The sequence below is a fragment of the Mastigoproctus giganteus genome, chromosome 12 (assembly GCF_048544385.1).
Source record: "Mastigoproctus giganteus isolate SK-2022 chromosome 12, ASM4854438v1, whole genome shotgun sequence".
NCBI classification, from domain to species: Eukaryota; Metazoa; Arthropoda; class Arachnida; order Uropygi; family Thelyphonidae; genus Mastigoproctus; species Mastigoproctus giganteus.
Window position 1 is genome coordinate 157,548,296 of NC_143586.1, and position 18,223 is coordinate 157,566,518.

The 18,223-nt window shown below is 35.9% G+C and overlaps 1 protein-coding gene across 3 annotated transcripts in view; it reads left to right on the forward strand.

Annotated features, from left to right (window-relative positions):
• LOC150077535 (uncharacterized) overlaps positions 1-14,264 on the forward strand; it is a 441,090-nt gene extending 426,826 nt beyond the window's left edge. For all 3 annotated transcript variants that reach the window (XM_090386301.1, XM_090386302.1, XM_090386303.1), the window contains exon 20: positions 13,374-14,264. In XM_090386301.1, the coding sequence (XP_090242427.1) occupies positions 13,374-13,842 (469 nt within the window). In that variant the 3' untranslated portion in view covers positions 13,843-14,264. The remainder of the gene's footprint in view (positions 1-13,373) is intronic.
• Positions 14,265-18,223: the final 3,959 nt, after the last annotated feature.

An 18,223-nucleotide genomic window follows, 5' to 3' on the forward strand; every position in this document is an offset into this window, starting at 1 on the left:
GAGCGAGAGTGCTACTGCACTCTCGCTCCTGCCCACTCGGCTACGGAGGCCGGTTGGATACTATAATGTGATCACAAAGGAACTGAATGCAAGGAATAATTTTAATATCATATATTTGGATCTTAGAAAGGCTTTTGATACTGTTGCACATGGAAGACTGCTGCACAAATTGGAGCAGTGTGGCACTGAAGGCAAATTGCTGATATGGATAAAGGGATGGTTGAGTGGGAGAAGGCAGAGAGTGGTAATCAATGGACACTGCTCTTTGTGGACTAATGTTATTAGTGGAATCCCCCAGGGTTTAGTGTTGGGGTCCATTGTTGGTTTCTGTATTTATTAATGATATTGATGATAGTATATCAGGCTTAATGTTCAAGTTTACAGACTGTACGAAGGTTGGCAGCGTTGTTATTGGCACTAATGACAGTACGCTGCTACAACAGGATCTAGAAAAGTTGAGCAGATGGGCTGAGAGATGGCAACTGAAGTTTAACATTGACAAATGTAAAGTACTGCATATGGGAAGCAGTAACCCCAGTGTAACGTATCAGCTGTATTGTACTACACTGACAGTGGCAGAGAATGAAAAGGACCTGTAGGTAATTGTGCAGGCAGATATGAAATTTTCTTGGCAGTGCAGACAGTCTGCAAGAGTAGCTCATGTTGTCTTGTCAATGATATACAGGAATAATTTTTCTAGCAGGGATAAGGTGATTATCTCCTTGTATAACGCAATGGTCAGACCACACCTTGAGTACTGTATACAGGTCTGGAGGCCTCTACATCCTTCTTAAAATGAGGCCTCCAGACCTGTATACAGTACTCAAGGTGTGGTCTGACCATTGCGTTATACAAGGAGATAATCACCTTATCCCTGCTAGAAAAATTATTCCTATATATCATTGACAAGACAACATGAGCTACTCTTGTTGGAATGGTTTGAGCATGCTCAGTGCTGATGGGATTCTTCCTCTTTCTCACAATAATCACCTGAGAGGGCATAAATTCAAATTGAGGAAAGACAGTTGTAAGAAAGATGTGCAGAAGTTTGCCTTTAGCCAGCAGGTGGTTGGTTGCTGGAACAAACTTCCAGCTGTAGTTGTAGAAGTTAATAGCTTAAATAGATTCAAGGCAGAACTAGACAAACATTTGGAGTGAGTGGATGGGTGAAATGAGGTGGTGTGTTTTTTTTTTTTTTTTTGGCTACTCGTATAAGCTTTCTTTCTTGCTTCATGTGCCTTTACTAATGCTAATAATAGTGCCATCAGCATGGCCAGAAAGGAAATGCATGCATGCAAGGAGAAGTCACATATTATGAGTGAAGAATACTTAACCTCAGTTGAATTTGTTCATAGTCAATAATATAATTATAATAATACTATAATATAACTGTTGGTGTTATTATTATATAGTTATAATAATTATGCTACTACTCTATTATTGACTGGACAAACTGAACTGAGTTTCCGTTGACAGTGAAAGTTTTCCTGACATATAATAAGACAAATAATGTAGTTCTGAAACAGCATTGTATATTTGTTCAAAAAAGAATCTGTTTGAAATCTGAAGAGAAAAGTAGTGGTTTTTTTTTTTTTTTTTTTGGTTTTTTTTAAATAGTATAATAGTATTACGTAAGGATTAGGAAGACATAAGGTATTTGCTGTTATTGAACATAAAAACATATATGAAGGATTTAGATGTTGATTAGTTAATGCACATATCTGGATTGGTATGGAAAAAAAAAATATATATATATATATATATATATATATATATATATGCGAATTATAAATGCTAATTCAAAACAACAATATCATGGAAATATTTGTAAAAAAAAAAAAAAAGCATGCAACAGAAACTGAATGTCTGTGTGATAGGCAGTGGGTTGAATTTGAAAGAGAATCAGATTAATTAATGAAACCTGCTTATTCATTTTTTAGATAGGATCAAGGAGATTTAGTGAGGATCTGGAGACGCTACTCTTGATTTAAAAACAATATTCCCTAGTAGGATGGATTTGTGATATATACAGAGTTTGCAACTGTTTAGAAGAAAAGTAATTTTGTGAGAAAAAAAAGAGAAAGCCTTATTTCAGTGGAGAGGAAGCAATGTTTCTGATGTGCTTATGCCAAAAAATGTTAAAATTCAGTGTTTCTCCAAGTAAAGATAGTTTCTTGTATAAAAATATGAGTGCTTTTAAAGATAAACACAGAAGCAGAAATCTTCCTCCCAGTGAAGAATTACTGGAGATTACATTTAAGGAATTGATGATGGATTTTAAAAAAGTTTGTACAGACCAGCAAAAACAGAGTATAACTATAGATTCCAGCCAATGGAGAAGGGCTTTAATATACAGGAGAAAAAGAATGGTGAAAGAGCAGAAGCTTGTAGAATGCCAACGTTAACTAAGAAATTAGAAGAAAGAGAACCATCTATCATTATATGCAGCAGTAATTGCAAAATTAAAAAAATCAGAAGCAAACCATACAATGGTAACTTGCATAGAAAGCTTTGTCAAACCCAAGCTTTTGATTGGGTCAATAACTAATAATTATGAAATAAATCTCAGTAAAATTTATTTCATAATTGAATATATTAGTTACATAAAATATTTTGCTGATTTGTATGCCCTGTTTTTATTGTGTGAGTCAGTTTTGATAAGAATATTTGCACTCTTATGATTCCCAATACTCAAGGCCTTTTTGCCAATATACTTTTAATTATATTTATACATTTATCTGTTTGTGGAGGAAGTGAGGTGGAAATGAAGTTGAAATTGATTCTGAAGTCTTCCCATAACACACACTGAAAATTTCATAGCAATCTCATTTTTTCTTCTTGAATTATAATAAAACATACTTTCATTTATACAACAAGAAGTGCTGGATTTCTGTTTGTCCAATTTTAATGAAATTTGGAGTAGCCTGATAGAACTTTCTAAAAGGACCAAGTATCAAATTTCATGAAAATCTGTTCACCAGTTGCATTGTAAAATGTGGACATACAAACAAGGTCAAGTTAATAAGCATTATACACATTTGCAAACACACTATAAAACAAAGTGGCAATACTATATTATTTATTAGATGAAAATATCAGTAGATCCCCCTCAGTTTATAAAACTGATAACTGAAATACAGAAATAGTGTTTTGTTGCATGGTTACGTTTTCTTCAGTTGTTGAATTGTCCATGTTGTTAAGCCTAATTTCAATGTGTAAATAAAAAACATAGTACACTGTGTTTCTTGTACATAATTTAACTAGTTTAATAAATTAACATAATAAACCGTTATGTTATTACTAATGTTTAATAAGTTTTTAATTTTTTTTTACCACAGAAGGTGCTGCTTCTGAAACATACAATTTTAATGTAATTGTTATTTATTAAACTAATTAAATTGTGTACATGCAATATAGTGTAGTGTGTTATTTCATTTCATTTCAGCAATATGGAAATTGTCATTTAGTGTTTACAATACACGCAATACTTCTCCAAATTTAGGCCTTTTAGGTTGCTTCATGCTAGCTATTCGGTGCATTATTGTTATGATAGCCAGCTAATCAGTAATAAAGGCATCGTTAGATCATAATATGATTTATTACAACTTTGCTAACATTGTAAAGACTAATTTCAGTGTATGTAAGGAAATAACGTATTTCACCAACATGAAAAGTATCACATTATAATTATAATATTTTGTTATTTCTAATACTTATGTTGTTTTCTATAATATCTAATATTGTTGTCTCTAGTATTTAATTACTTGGTGTCCCTTGCAAAATATACTATATCTTTGGATTTTATGGCATTTAATTTTAATAAAGGCAATTTTTCTCTCTGAATAAGCTGAAGTCTAATGCAGTAGATTGTCAGTTATACCGAATAATTGATGTCAGACCTTTTCCAGATAGCCAAATTTTCCGAATAATTTTTTGGGTAAGATTAGCATTAGTAGAAGCATATGATGCAAGAAAGCAAGCTTAGGCAGCATCAACCAAAAAAAAAAAACCTCCCATTTCACCCTTCCATTCGTTCCAAATGGAGGGGTGAAATTATCAACTTCCACAAAATATGGAAGTCTGTTCCATTGAACAGCTACCTGCTGGCTAAAGGCAAATTTCTGCACATCTATTCTACAACTGACTTTCCTCAGTTTGAATCTGTGCCCCCTCAGGTTTTTAATCTGAGCAAGAGAAAGAATCCCATCAGCATTCAGCTTACTCAACCCACTCAAAGCCTTATACATTTCAATCAGATCACCTCACAGGTGCCTACTCTCCAGGCACTGCAATTTGCAGAACTTAAGCCTTTCTTGGTAAGAGCATCCCTTTGTTCCCCTCACCATTCTTGTTGTCCTTCTTTGTACTCGTTCTAGCGACTCTACATCCTTCCTAAAATGAGGCCTCCAAACTTGTACACAGTACTCTAGGTGTGGCCTGACCATTGCCTTGAATAATAGGATAATCACCTCCCTGTCCCTGCTAGCCAAATTCCTATATATCAACAAGACTCCATGACCTGCCCTGGCAGCCCCTCTGCACTGCTCAGCCAAATTCATATTTCACTGCACAATTTACCTTCAGGTCTTTTTCACTTTCCACTTCCCTGAGTGTAGTACCACACAGTTGGTACATATCTCTTCAGTTATTGCTACCTATTTGCATTTCTCAATGTTAAACTTCAGTTGTCACTTTTCAGCCCATTTGCTCAACTTATCCAGATCCAGTGGAGTAGCATACTGTCTTTACTGTCATTAACAACCCTGGCAACCTTTGTATCATCTGCAAACTTGAACATTAAACCTAATATACCTTCATCAATATCACTGATAAATATACAAAACAACAATGGGCCCAACACCGAACCCTGGGAAACTCCACTAATATTTGTCCACAAAGAGCAGTGTCCATTGATTACCACTCTGTCGTCTCTCACTCAACCATCCATTTATCCATTGTAGCAACTTATCCTTAATGCCACACTGCTCCAATTTGTAGAGCAATCTTCCATGTGCAACAGTATCCAAAAGCTTTCCTGAAATCCAAGTGTATGATATCAAAATTATTTTTGGCATTCAGTTCCTTTGTGACCACATCGTAGTATTCAATCAAATTGGTCAGACAAGATATCCCTTTAACAAACCCATGATGTGTCTTAACTATTAGCATTAGCATTAGTAGAGGCATTTGATGCAAGAAAGCAAGCTTATGCAGCATCAGCCAAAAAAAAAAAAAAAAAAAACCACTTCCACTTCACCCCTCTGTTCGTTCAAAATACCTGTCCAGCTGAGCCTTAAACTTATTTAGGCTATCAACTTCCACGACAAGGGATGGAAGTCTGTTCCCCCAAACAACCACTCGCTGGCTAAAGGCAAATTTCCACACGTCTATCCTACATCTGTCTTTCCTCAATTTGAATTTATGCCCTCTCAGGTGATTATTCTGAGCGAGAGGAAGAATCCCATCAGCAATGAGCATGCTCAAACCATTCGATGCTTTATACACCTCTATCAGATCACCTCGCTGGTGCCTAGTCTCCAGACACTGTAACTTGCAAAACTTAAGCCTTTCTTCATAAGAGCACCCCTTTGTTCCATTCACTAATCTTGTTGCCCTTCTCTGTATTCTTTCCAGCAGCTCTACATCCTTCTTGAAATGAGGCCTCCAGACCTGTATACAGTACTCTAGGTGTGGCCTGACCATTGCCTTATACAAGGGAATAATCACCTCCTTATCCCTGCTAGAAAAATTCCTGTATATCATTGACAATACACCATGAGCTACTCTTGCAGCCCGTCTGCACTGCTCAGAGAACTTCATATCTGCCTGCACAACCACCCCCAAGTCCCTTTCATTCTCTACCACTGTCAGTGTAGTACCACAGAGTTGATACGTTGCTCTGGGGTTGCTGTTTCCCATGTGTAGTACTTTACATTTGTCAATGTTAAACTTCATTTGCCACCTTTCAGCCCATCTGCTCAACCTTTCCAGATCCTGTTGCAGCAGCACATGTCAGTAGTGTCCTTGACAACCCTGCCAACCTTTGTATTGTCTGCAAATTGGACATTAAGCTTGATATACCATCATCAATATCATTTATAAATACAGAAAACAATAATGGACCCAACACTGAACCCTGAGGGACTCCACTAATAACATTAGTCCACGATGAGCAGTGTCCGTTGATTACCACTCTCTGTCTTCTGCCCCTCAGCCACCCCTTTATTCACAGCAGCAATTTGCCTCGAATGTCACACTGCTCCAATTTGTGCAGCAGTCTTCCATGTGCAACAGTATCAAAAGCCTTTCTAAGATCCAAGTATATAATATCAAAGTTATTCCCTGCATCCAGTTCCTTTGTGACTGCATCATAGTATCCAATCAAATTGGTCAGGCAAGACTTCCCCTTAACAAAACCATGCTGTGTCCGAGCTATAACTGAAGTCTTGTCTAAATGATCCTGCAGTGCTTCTTTAACTAGTGCCTCCATTAATTTTCCTGGAACAGAAGTTAAACTCACAGGTCTATAATTACTTGTGTCAGCCTTTGATCCTCCTTTGTGAATTGGGGTCACATTTGCACATCTCCAGTCTGCGGGTACCTCCCCTGAGTCCAAGGAAGCTCTCATAATTTTGGCTAAGGGATTGCTTACTTCCTTTGCTGCCTTCTTTAATATAACTGGATAGATCCCATCCACCCCAGGTGCCTTTCTTGTGTTTATCTTCAACAGTTTCTCCTCCACTTTACTCTCAGTTATTACAAGATTCTCTAGCTTACTGCTAGAGTTGAATACACCCCTGGCTTTCCCCTCGCTAAATAACTCCTCATGTGTGAATGTCGATGCAGAATATTCATTTAGTTTGTCTACCTGAGCAGGATCATCAACAGTTGACCCATCGATATGAAGTGGACCAATCTGATTCATCCCCTTCCTTCTAGAGTTTACATAAGTAAAGAACTCTTTGCTGTTTTTCTTTGCATCCCTTGCCAAAGATTTCTCCTACTCTGCCTTCGCCTGCCTAACCTCCTTTGTAACTTGGTTACAGATCAACTTGTATCTATCATAGGCTTCTGTGTCATGTGTTAATTTGTATGTATCCCATGCATGTTTCTTCTCTGCCATATGCCTCATCAGTTCTCTGACATCCATTTAGGCCTTGAAAAATATTTCTTAGTTGGTATGTAAATCCTGGTAGCTTCCAAGATAAGTTCTTTGAATGCTTCCCATTTTGCATTTGCTGTTGGTAACATCATCAGTTGGTCCCACTGTATAGAATTTAAATACTGTCTCAGACCATCGTAGTCACCTTTACGAAAGCAATAACCCTTCCCTTTACCCCTAATGGTAGTTACCTCTTTGAGTAAATCCCACTTCAGCACACTGTGATCACTGCCACCTAGTGGTTCCTCTATCTGCAGATTCTTAATGCATGAAGAAAAAACTAGTGATAATCAAATAAAGAGTATTGCTTCCTCTAGTTGCCTCCCAAACATGCTGATGTAGAAAACAATCATCCAATAAATCCACAAAAGCCTTGCTAGTGTGCGAGTGACCAACTCACAAATTCCAGTCAATATCTGGGAAATTAAAATCCCCCATTATAAGACTCTAATTTACTGGCCCACTCTATTTCCCTGTACAGTTTCTTATTATACTCATCAGAGTCATTAGGCCTATAGCACACTCCTGCTCTCAATTTTGATCTCCCAGTGCTTATGTCGCACCAAACTGATTCGACACTGCACTGTCCAGCGCTGTCCTCGCTTCACTTACTTGGATTTTATGTATTTCTTAACTAATAGCATAACCCCTCCTCCCTTCCTATCCTGTCTATCCTTTCTGTACACATTGTACTCCCCAAATTCCAGTTCCACATTCCTTATATCTGTGTGACACCACGTCTCTGATATCCCAACAATATCTGCCTTTGATGTGTTGGGCAATACCTCAAATTCATCAAATTTATGTACCAAACTCCTAGCATTGGTGTACACGCAGGTATACATGCACCTGTTTCTATTCTTAGCTACCCTAACACAATCCATGTGTTTACTTGTACCGCAATGACTCCCATAGTCTCTGAAATATCCTGCATCTTGTTTTTCAGGCTTCTGCTCATTGCAATAGAAGCAGTGCAAGAATCACTTCCACCTCTGCCAGTGGCTACTGTTAATCTATTAGTCCTTGTATCCCCCCCAACTAACAGTTTTCCGACCCACCTAACACTGCCTCGACAGCATCAGCAAAAATTCTTGCACCCTTTCTTTTTAAGTGTATTCCATCCCTGTAGAAGCAATCTCTCCTGTTAACAAGTACAGTCCAGGCTGAAAAAAATTCTATCCCTTGAGACTTGCACAATCTTTCCAGGGCCGAATTGATCGACAAGGCTCTCATCATATACTCCCTCCTATTGTGTCTGGGCAGAATTGCAGACACTTTCAAATTCAACCCTATTTCACGGCTTTTTTTCAACAGTGACCTGTACTTGTTAAGCAATTCTGCCGGTCTCCTACTCTTGATATCATTAGTGCCAACGTGTACAACTATATCACCTTTTTTGCCCTTAAAAGATGATATCTGCACGTCATCAACCTTTGCCCCTATTACTGCAGTCTTGTCTAGATGATCCTGCAATGTTTCTTTAACCAGTGATTCCATTATTTTTGCTGGAACACAAGTTAAACTAACAGGTCTGTAGTTACCTGTGTCACCTTTTGAGAACCCCCTTTGTGAATTAGTGATACATTTGCACACCTCCAGTCCATGGGGACCTCCCCTGAGTCCAAGGAAGCTCTCATAATTATACTAAGGGTTTGTTTACTTTCTTTGCTGCCTCCTTTAATATAACTGTATAGATCCCGTCCACCCCAGGTGCCTTTTTTATGTTTTAACTTCAACAATTTCTCCTCCCCTTTGCTATCAGTTATTACAAAATCACAAGCTCCCTGTTAAAGTTTGATAAACATCTGGCACTACCCTAATTGAATAACTCCTCATGTGTGAATGTAGAAGCAAAATACTAGTTCAGTTTATCTGTTACCTGAGCATGATCATCAGTAGTCAACCCATCTATGTTAAGTGGTTTAATCTGATTCATCCTTTTCCTTCTATAGTTTACATAAGTAAAGAACTCGTGTTTTTCTTTGCATCCTTTGTCAAGGATTTCTCATAATCTACCTTCGCCTGCCTAACCTCCTTTGAGACTTGATTACAGACTAGTTTATATCTGCCATAGCATATCACATGCATACTTCACATCCCATACATTTTTCTTCTCTGCCACAAGCCTCATTAGTTCATATGACATTACCATTAGTAGAGGCATACGACGCAAGAAATCAAGCTTATGCAGCATCAGCCAAAAAAAAAAAAAAAAAACAACTCCCATTTCACCCCTCCGTTCATTCCAAATACCTGTCCAGCTTAGCCTTAAATTTATTTAGGCTATCAACTTCCACAACAAGGGATGGAAGTCTGTTCCACCAACCAACTACCCGCTGGCTAAAGGCAAACTTCCGCACATCTATCTTACATCTGTCTTTCCTCAATTTGAATTTATGCCCTCTCAGGTGATTCTTCTGAGCAAGAGGAAGAATCCCATCAGCATTGAGCATGCTCAAACCATTCAAGGCTTTATACACCTCAGTCAGATCACCTCGCAGGTGCCTAGTCTCCAGACACTATAATTTGCAAAACTTAAGCCTTTCTTCGTAAGAGCAACCCTTTGTTACATTCACTAATCTTTTTTGTCCTTCTCTGTACTCATTCCAACAGCTCTACATACTTCTTAAAATGAGGCCTCCAGACCTGTATACAGTACTCAAGGTGTGGCCTGACCATTGCCTTATACAAGGGGATAATCGTCTCCTTATCCCTGCTAGAAAAATTCCTGTATATCATTGATATGACACCATGAGCTACTTTTGCAGACCATCTACACTGCTCAGAAAACTTCATATCTGCCTGCACAATTACCCCCAGGTCCTTTTCATTCTCCACCACTGTCAGTGTAGTACCGCAGAGTTGATACGTTGCTCTGGGGTTACTGTTTCCCATATGTAGTACTTTACATTTGTCAATGTTAAACTTCATTTGTCATCTCTCAGCCCATCTGCTCAACTTTTCTAGATCCTGTTGCAGCAGTGTAGTCATTAACAACCCTGCCAACCTTTGTATCGTCTGCAAACTTGTACATTAAGCCTGATATACCATCATCAATATCATTTATAAATACAGAAAATAACATTGGACCCAACACTGAACCCTAGGGGACTCCACTAATAATATTAGTCCACGATGAGCAGTGTCCATTGATTACCACTCTGTCTTCTCCCCTTCAACCATCCCTTTATCCATAGCAGCCATTTGCCTCCAATGCCACACTGCTCCAATTTGTTCAGCAGTGTTCTGTGTGCAACAGTATCAGAAGCCTTTCTAAGATCCAAATATATGATATCAAGGTTATCGTATCTTACCGTAATGTTACCTTACGATTAAATTAAATAAGATTAATTAAATTTTAAAAAATTATAAACCAATCTCGGAAAACAGAAACATCCATCCAGGCATTTTTATGATTTTTAAACAAAACAGGAAAATTAGAAATATTTTTAAATGCTCTCAGTCGAAAAAGACTTACCTATAATGAGCATGGACAATCTGTGCATCCCAGTGGCATTTGCACACATAGAAATTGTAACTCCCACTTTTCTCATCTTAAAACTTGGTGCAGACATTTCTCTTTTAGTGGCTAGAGTTTTTCCTCGATTCTCTCTCATAATTTGCTATAACTGAAGCAAACTTAATTTTCAAAGGACACTACTGCCGATTCATCTGCAGAAAGTTTCTCACCTTGAATACCTAGTTCATGTATACCATGTCTCAGTTTAAAGTTTTTCAGCCAACCTGTGCTTTCCTTAAAACCTTCATTAATTTTCGATTAAAATCCAATGCTTTTTTCACACAACATTGGACTAGACACTTGTTCACCTAAACTTTGCTCTGAAGAAAACAAAAAAATAAAGTGAGTGCATTGTCTAAAGTGGCATATTCAGATTTCAACATTTTTTTTCTTGCTAGATCCTCCTTCACTATCCATCAAGAAAAATTCCAGTGTTTTAGCATTAGAATTTTCTTGATGACGTAATTGTTGAAGTCCCCACATTAAACTCTTTGGAGAGATTTCCTAAATTTTCACCTTTTCTAATTCTATTAATAATTTCCATTTTTTATTGCAGTTTTAAAACTGTGTGTTTTCTTTTCATTCACATTTTACTGTAAAAAATGAGAAAAATAATAAATCGCACAGTTTCGGGCCAATATTATTCTTACTGAATCTGGAGCTAAACTAATCTGAAATTTACTCATGGTTTTTGAGAAAACCCAGTAGTCTCTGTGATATTTTTCTAAAGCACATTTCTGAAAGTTACAACCATAAAACAAAATCAATTTCCAGTTTTCAGTTTATTGAGCTTTTTGTTTGCACAATCTGTTATAAACAGGTAGTAAACTCAATATTTTGCTTATTATAATCAAAATTCAATTTGAAAACATGATCACTATAACTGGAGCTTACTGTGCTACCATTAATAAAATAAAGAAGAAAGATCAACCTTTCAAATTATTCTGGATAATCAACGTTCTACTGTATGACCTTCTGTCTCACCATCATAGTATAGTTGATTACAAAGATGTTCTCTGTCTTTTTTGCAAAAACTGTTTTCTCCATATTTTTCTTTTCACAAAAAAATAATGAACTACATTAAAATTAGAATTTTTTATTTTGTGAAATTCTTATTTTTGTTAACAATTTGGCTGTCAGGTGTGCTGTGGTAGTCTGCATTTCATAGTACTTGTGTAGTGCAAAACTAATTAACAGTGTCTTTTAGTAAGATGCTAAAGAAATACAACATATTTAACAGACATATACAAGATTTTCTGTATCATAAAATCTGAAAAAAAAAAAAAGAAGGTAACAGGTTTGCCTTGTATGCTGTACACGGATGTGATTTTTCAATTTCTAATGGAAGGAAATGCACTGTAATCAGGCATCATAAACAAATAAACATAAGGACAGTGTGCAGTACATAGAAAGAAATATAAAAACAGATGTAGCATTTCGTAGTGACAATGTCATACTTGCTGAGTGTTTTTGCATCTTTTGCCACAGAGCATAATCTTTCTCTGAGTTGTGCTTGTCATGGAGTTACATTTCTCATAAATGTTTCCCAAAGCAAAAATATATAGTTGTGGAAGAACAAAAACAACAGTCATTGCTAATGAAATTGCACAGATAGGGAAAAAAGAGGTAGTGATGGCTGTGAAAATCAGGCCATTATCGATTACTACAGTTGACAATAATCAGTGATTCTGAGCTTGTCCCACTGTGGTCACATTTCAGTAATAAAAAAAAAAGAAGCAAAGTGAAAGCAGCTTATTCTTAGTGACAGCTTCAGACAGTGACTCTACAGGGTACAACACTGGATGTCATCTTCTGAACAGCCTGAAAACAAGTGGAATTCCATCAAAAAACCATTGCCACTTAGTGTTGATAATGTGCCTGTTAGTAGTCCTCTTTTAATACTCATGTTAAAGCAGGTGTATCAAAAAAGAAGATGGAATACTTACTTATAATAGCCTCTCCTGACATCTTATTAATTTGTGTACTAAAAAGGAAGCTGTATGCCTTCCTGTAAAAGTGGATGAATATTTGGTTGAAATTTACTACTGTTCAGAGAAGACAGAGAGAGGTGGTGCTAAAAGGAAAGACAAATTTAAATTATTTCAATTGATATATGCCACTGAAGTAAAAAGAATAAACTCTATTAATTCTAATAAGAGATTAAATAAACAGTACTGTACTGCACGTACATTTTAGAGGTAACAAATGATTGAGTTTATTGAAACAAGCTGGAAAGAAAATTACAGAAAACATTCCAATAACTCAACTATTTATACATGACAAATTTCAGTGACATTTCGATCACTTTTTGCCTTTAAAATTTACATGGAGTGAGTGTTATTTAATCTCTTATTAAAATTGGTCAATTCCCACATGCCTTTCTCCCATGAAATTTAAAAATATATTCTTCCTTATACTCCAGCATGAGCACCAGGTTATATTAGACTATAAAATGATTAATGATTATATTCATAATCATTGATGAATAAATGATGAGTACAATCATTAATATTTAGAAGTCATGTGGGCTTGTACCACAGTCCACTCAAAGCGCATGTGCTACCACACTCTTGCTCACAACTACTCAGCTATGTCAGATCTATTGTTTATATAATTCAATTAGTATTTCTGTTATAATTAGTTTTTCTAATTAAAAGAAAGTAATATTTATACAAAGTTGCTTTCTTGCAGGTTAGAAAAGAAAACATCATCACGTCCTATTATCAAGAGACAACTGCTAAGTTGTGTAAATGACAGCATTTATCAGGAGGCACAAGCAAAACTGAGTGGAAAGTGCAGCACACTGAAAAATAAGCAGAGTGTACCTAATGAAAGTACATCTTTTGTTCCTAAAACTTCTGAATCAATACAGAATTCTTTATTACACTCTAACCAAGACCTTCATCCTGTTAGGCAGTCAGACTGTCAGAATACTCATTCAGTAAAAGTACTACAAAATAGTTCTAGCAAGACAGATTCCTGTGTGATTTCACTTAAGAGAGAGCCTAGAAAATCCATTTTATCTTCTGCAGATGATGAACTTGATGGTTTGCTTTTAGGCCATGATGCTGACATTGTACTAGATCCTGATGACTCAACTATTGAGGATAAAGGAGAAGATGAACTTCTCTTAGAACTAGAAAAGATGATTAACAGCTAGAAATAACTGTACTTCTTAAGCAGTCAAGTAGTGGAAAGTTCTGCTGATATTTCACTTATTTGATCAAAAGCAGAATGTTCAGTTCTGTATTTCAGTTGAAGTGACAGTGGTTTTATATGTGAGTATATGTATATATAATATATATAAAGTGGAACCCTAGCTTAGTGTGTTCCTACTTCTTGCATCTCTCCTTTTAAAACACAAGAAAACTGTATGCCTATTTCTCAGGCAGTTTCCATCTAAATATCACCCGGTCTAATGTTAAGATGGTTTATTCTGTTGCAAGACACCCATGTCCTACACATGTTTGTGCACATGGTACATGTGTGCATGAACATACATTTAAAAATATTCTGCAACACACAAGATTAATGATTAAACTATATATTTATTTCACTGCTGATACAAAATGTAAAATAGTACTTCCAAGATTCAAGCCACCCTCTGAATTAACCGAAGACTGTGTTTTTTTTTTTTTTTTTTTTTTTTTTATCTTTGTTGTTTAAACATTTGCACAAAATGGTTGTTTACCAGTTTTCTACTTCGATATTACCAAATTTTGCCACTAATCCTTGAAGATTATTAGTAGTGCCAAAAATAATTGTTTGAATTACAAAGTGTTTTCAAGGACTATTCAGTTATCAAAAACATTTTATTATTTATACCTTCAATTTACATTAAATAAGGTAAAATCCTGAATTAAATAAATTGCAAATGAAAAGTTTTGGTTCTCCCTATTCAGTGAATTTGAAACATCCCTTCTCCCTCAAAAAAGATGCTTTCCTTACTAATAATGGAACATGACAATTAATTTAATTAATTTATACTTCATGTATACCATATATCTTTAATATATACTTTGAATAAATTTCCTTTAAAATTATAAAAAAGCATTAAACTGACAACACAAGGGAATTAATTGATAATTCTCACTACTGTTCCATAACTTTCCTTGCATGAACTTAATAAAGGAGCGCATAATTTGGATGGCTGTGAATCTGTTATTATATAAATAGAATATCAGATCCACTTATAAAAAATTATGTCAATAAACAAACATACAACAGTCCAAAGTGTTAGGAAGATTGAGTAACCAGGTGAGCCATTATGGAAATTCTCTTCTTTGTGTGGTACTAAAAGCAGGATGATACAAAACAAAGTGAATAAGACGTTATTGTTAAAGAAAAAGATACTCACTGTGCAAAAACTATCATTTAACAGATATTATTGGCCAAGAATGTGAGATAGTCATTTACATTAACTTGTTCTTTTCTGCACTGTATACCAAGGAGGTAGGTGGGGGGATGATAAAACCTGAAAGCATGAGTAGTTAAATCATTTTCTGTAATTCATACCAGAATAATATTGTCGATGCCAAGCATTATCCTTGATAGGTACTTTGAATAATAAGATTCTTTTAGATTTTGCTTTGTATAAACATAACCACTAGATGAAATGTTTAAATGCAGCCTTATCTAATTACATGATACAAATAATGAACAAAATTTAAGTCACCTGTGTAATTTTTCACTTATTAATGTGCAACTCCTCCTTTAGCACAAATTATTTCACAAATTCTCATTGATAGGGATTCAACTAGAACTCCTTAAACAGGTTATGGCCATTTTGAAAACATTTAAGACCATAATTCATTCAGGTTTCATGTATGCCATTGTTGTGTTTTCATTTTCTGTTCACAATAGTTCCATACCTTCTCTGTACTATTTAAATCTGGTGACTTGGCTGCCCAGTTTAAAACAGTAGAGGCTTATAGTAGTGGTAATAGAGGCATGTGATGCAAGAAAGCAAGCATATGAACTTATGTAGCATCAACCAAAAAAAAAAAAAAAAATTCACGCAACCATTCCCTCTAAAAGTTTGTCCAGTTCCTCTGTGAATTTATTTAAGCTATCAACTTCCACCACGACAGATGGAAGTTTGTTCCAGCAATTAACCACCAGCTGGCTAAAGGCAAATTTCCGCACATCTATTCTACAACTGTCTTTCCTCAATTTGAAGTTATGCCCCCTCAGGTTCGTAATCTGAGCAAGCGGAAGAATCCCATCAGAATTCAGTGTGCTCAACCCATTCAAGGTCTTATACGCCTCAATCAGATCACCTCACAGGTGCCTAGTCCCCAGCTGCTGCAATTTGCAGAACTTAAGCCTCTCTTATGAATCAGACAGATGTTGTCCTGGAATACAGGCGTATTGAAATCATGAGTGTTCCTCAAATTTCAGCAAATATTCTGATCATCCAGAATATTTGTATAGCCAGCCTCATTCATCCTAGTTGATATTTCAAGTAGGGGACTTGGTTCATAAAATTAATACATCCCCAAAGCATCAATACCACTAGCTTGTAATGACACCTTGCACACAATCTGGTTGAAATGTGTCATTACTCCTGCGAACTCTGTGCCTGGCATCATTAGAGTATACACAGAATTTGTATTTGTCAGACCATATCATGGCTTTCCATCTTCAACGGTCCAGTTTTTATGCCTTTTAGCCCATATTAGTTAGACTTTTCATAAACAGCTATTAACATTGGTCTTTTTTGGGGAATCCCATTCCAGATATCCATGTTGTGTGATTCTCTTCATAGTGTTCTCTCGCAGCATTTTGTATCTTGTTTAAGATCATTTTTCCATTATTTGATAGGATATTCATCACCAATCCTGATCACTTAGTATAGAATTTCAATTACAGTTGTGCTGCTGATTTCTGGTTGATTTCAATTCATGCCATTCCTTAAAAATTATTATTGTTGTTCTTTCTAAAATACTAGAAAATCCAGCTACTTCTTTAACAAGATGTCTTTTAGACCAGCCAAAATCACTCCTTTTTTTTTTTTTTTTTTTTTCAGTTGCTAACATCTTTCCTCTCTGCCCTATCTTCGTGACCCCAGTTTTTCAACCATAGCTGGTATACCTGTACATAGAAAAAATGGGCTAATCTTATACTCTAATTTCAGTTCTGTAACTAAACAAGCATAGAAGGTACATGTGTTCAATCTGTTATATGCCCTAAATACAAAAAGGGACTAATTTTTTTCTGGTATCATCTGTATCTTGAAACTAATTATGGTTGTCTTTCTTCATAACACATTAGGAAACTTTTATGGCATGCTCTTGTACTGTTTAAAATGTGTACATCCAAGTCCTTCCAATGTGTACTTTGTCACTGATTATTTCTTTGGAATCATTTTCAATACTCTTACTAAAATGATACATTTTAAAAATAACAATTAAAAAAGCTAAACTCTATATGAAAATGAAGGTTTCAGTGTTGCTGAGTTTGCCAATAACAACAAAGACTCAATTTTGCTCCCATTCAAAGATCAGTAGTTAGAACAAAAGCAGTATGATACTTTGCCAAAAATTGATACTTTTGCAAATGCATTTTAATATCAAACAGAATTAACAATAAAAAAAGCCAAACTGTAGTAAGGGTTCCAAATTTACTAAAGAAGTTAACAAAGCCACTGATTGCGATTTGCAGCTTGCCACTACCACATAGTCGTCTCTTCACATCAAAAACTTCCCAGTAGTAAGTCTACTAGCAATCCTGGTCACATAACATAGACTTTCTCCTACTGCAGCACTTTGCCAAAGGCTCGATTTCCCACCTCTTGTTGATCGTTTTAGAGTAAAAGTTCCCAGGATTTTACTTGAGCTGACTGCCTGAGTAGCCGAGTGGTCTGGAGCTGGAGTGCAGTAGCATATGCTCTTTGAGTAGACCGTGATTCAAGCCCATGACTGCTAAATACAGTCGATCTGCCAGCCCATACTGGACCAGCATGGAAGGTTATGTTCCATTTCCCTCAACATGAATCATTGAGGAGACTTCTATCCTGCAGTGAATTGATAATGGCTCCAGTTTACCTGTTTTTTTTTTACTGTGTTAAGTGAACCGATTTAATTGCAACATCCTTCAACAGTAGCTATTGTATGGTTTTGCAACATATGGTATCCATTTTAGGAGTCACAGAAGGGGAAAAAAGGGTCTTGCAGCTTCTTATTTCTGTTAGAATGGAAGAAGCATTATTAGTCAGCGTGAGAAATTTATGATCCAACATTGATGATGAGGGATTTCATCACATTTACTAAATAATCATTTGTAATTTGTTCCATAAAAGCATCTTTTCATTAATCTGTCTGGTGACCCCTTGTAGCCTTATTAAACATACTTGAATAACTGCCCGAAACATTCTTTGTATCAGACATAATTATTCAAAAATTAGCAAACCTATCCATGTAAAACAATGAGTTAAATGCAGAAAACATTCAATATTCAGAATATGATACATCTGCATCCTTATTCTAGTCATTTAGATTATAATATTTTTGCTTGTCTTTTCCAAAGCCCGAAACAGTCTC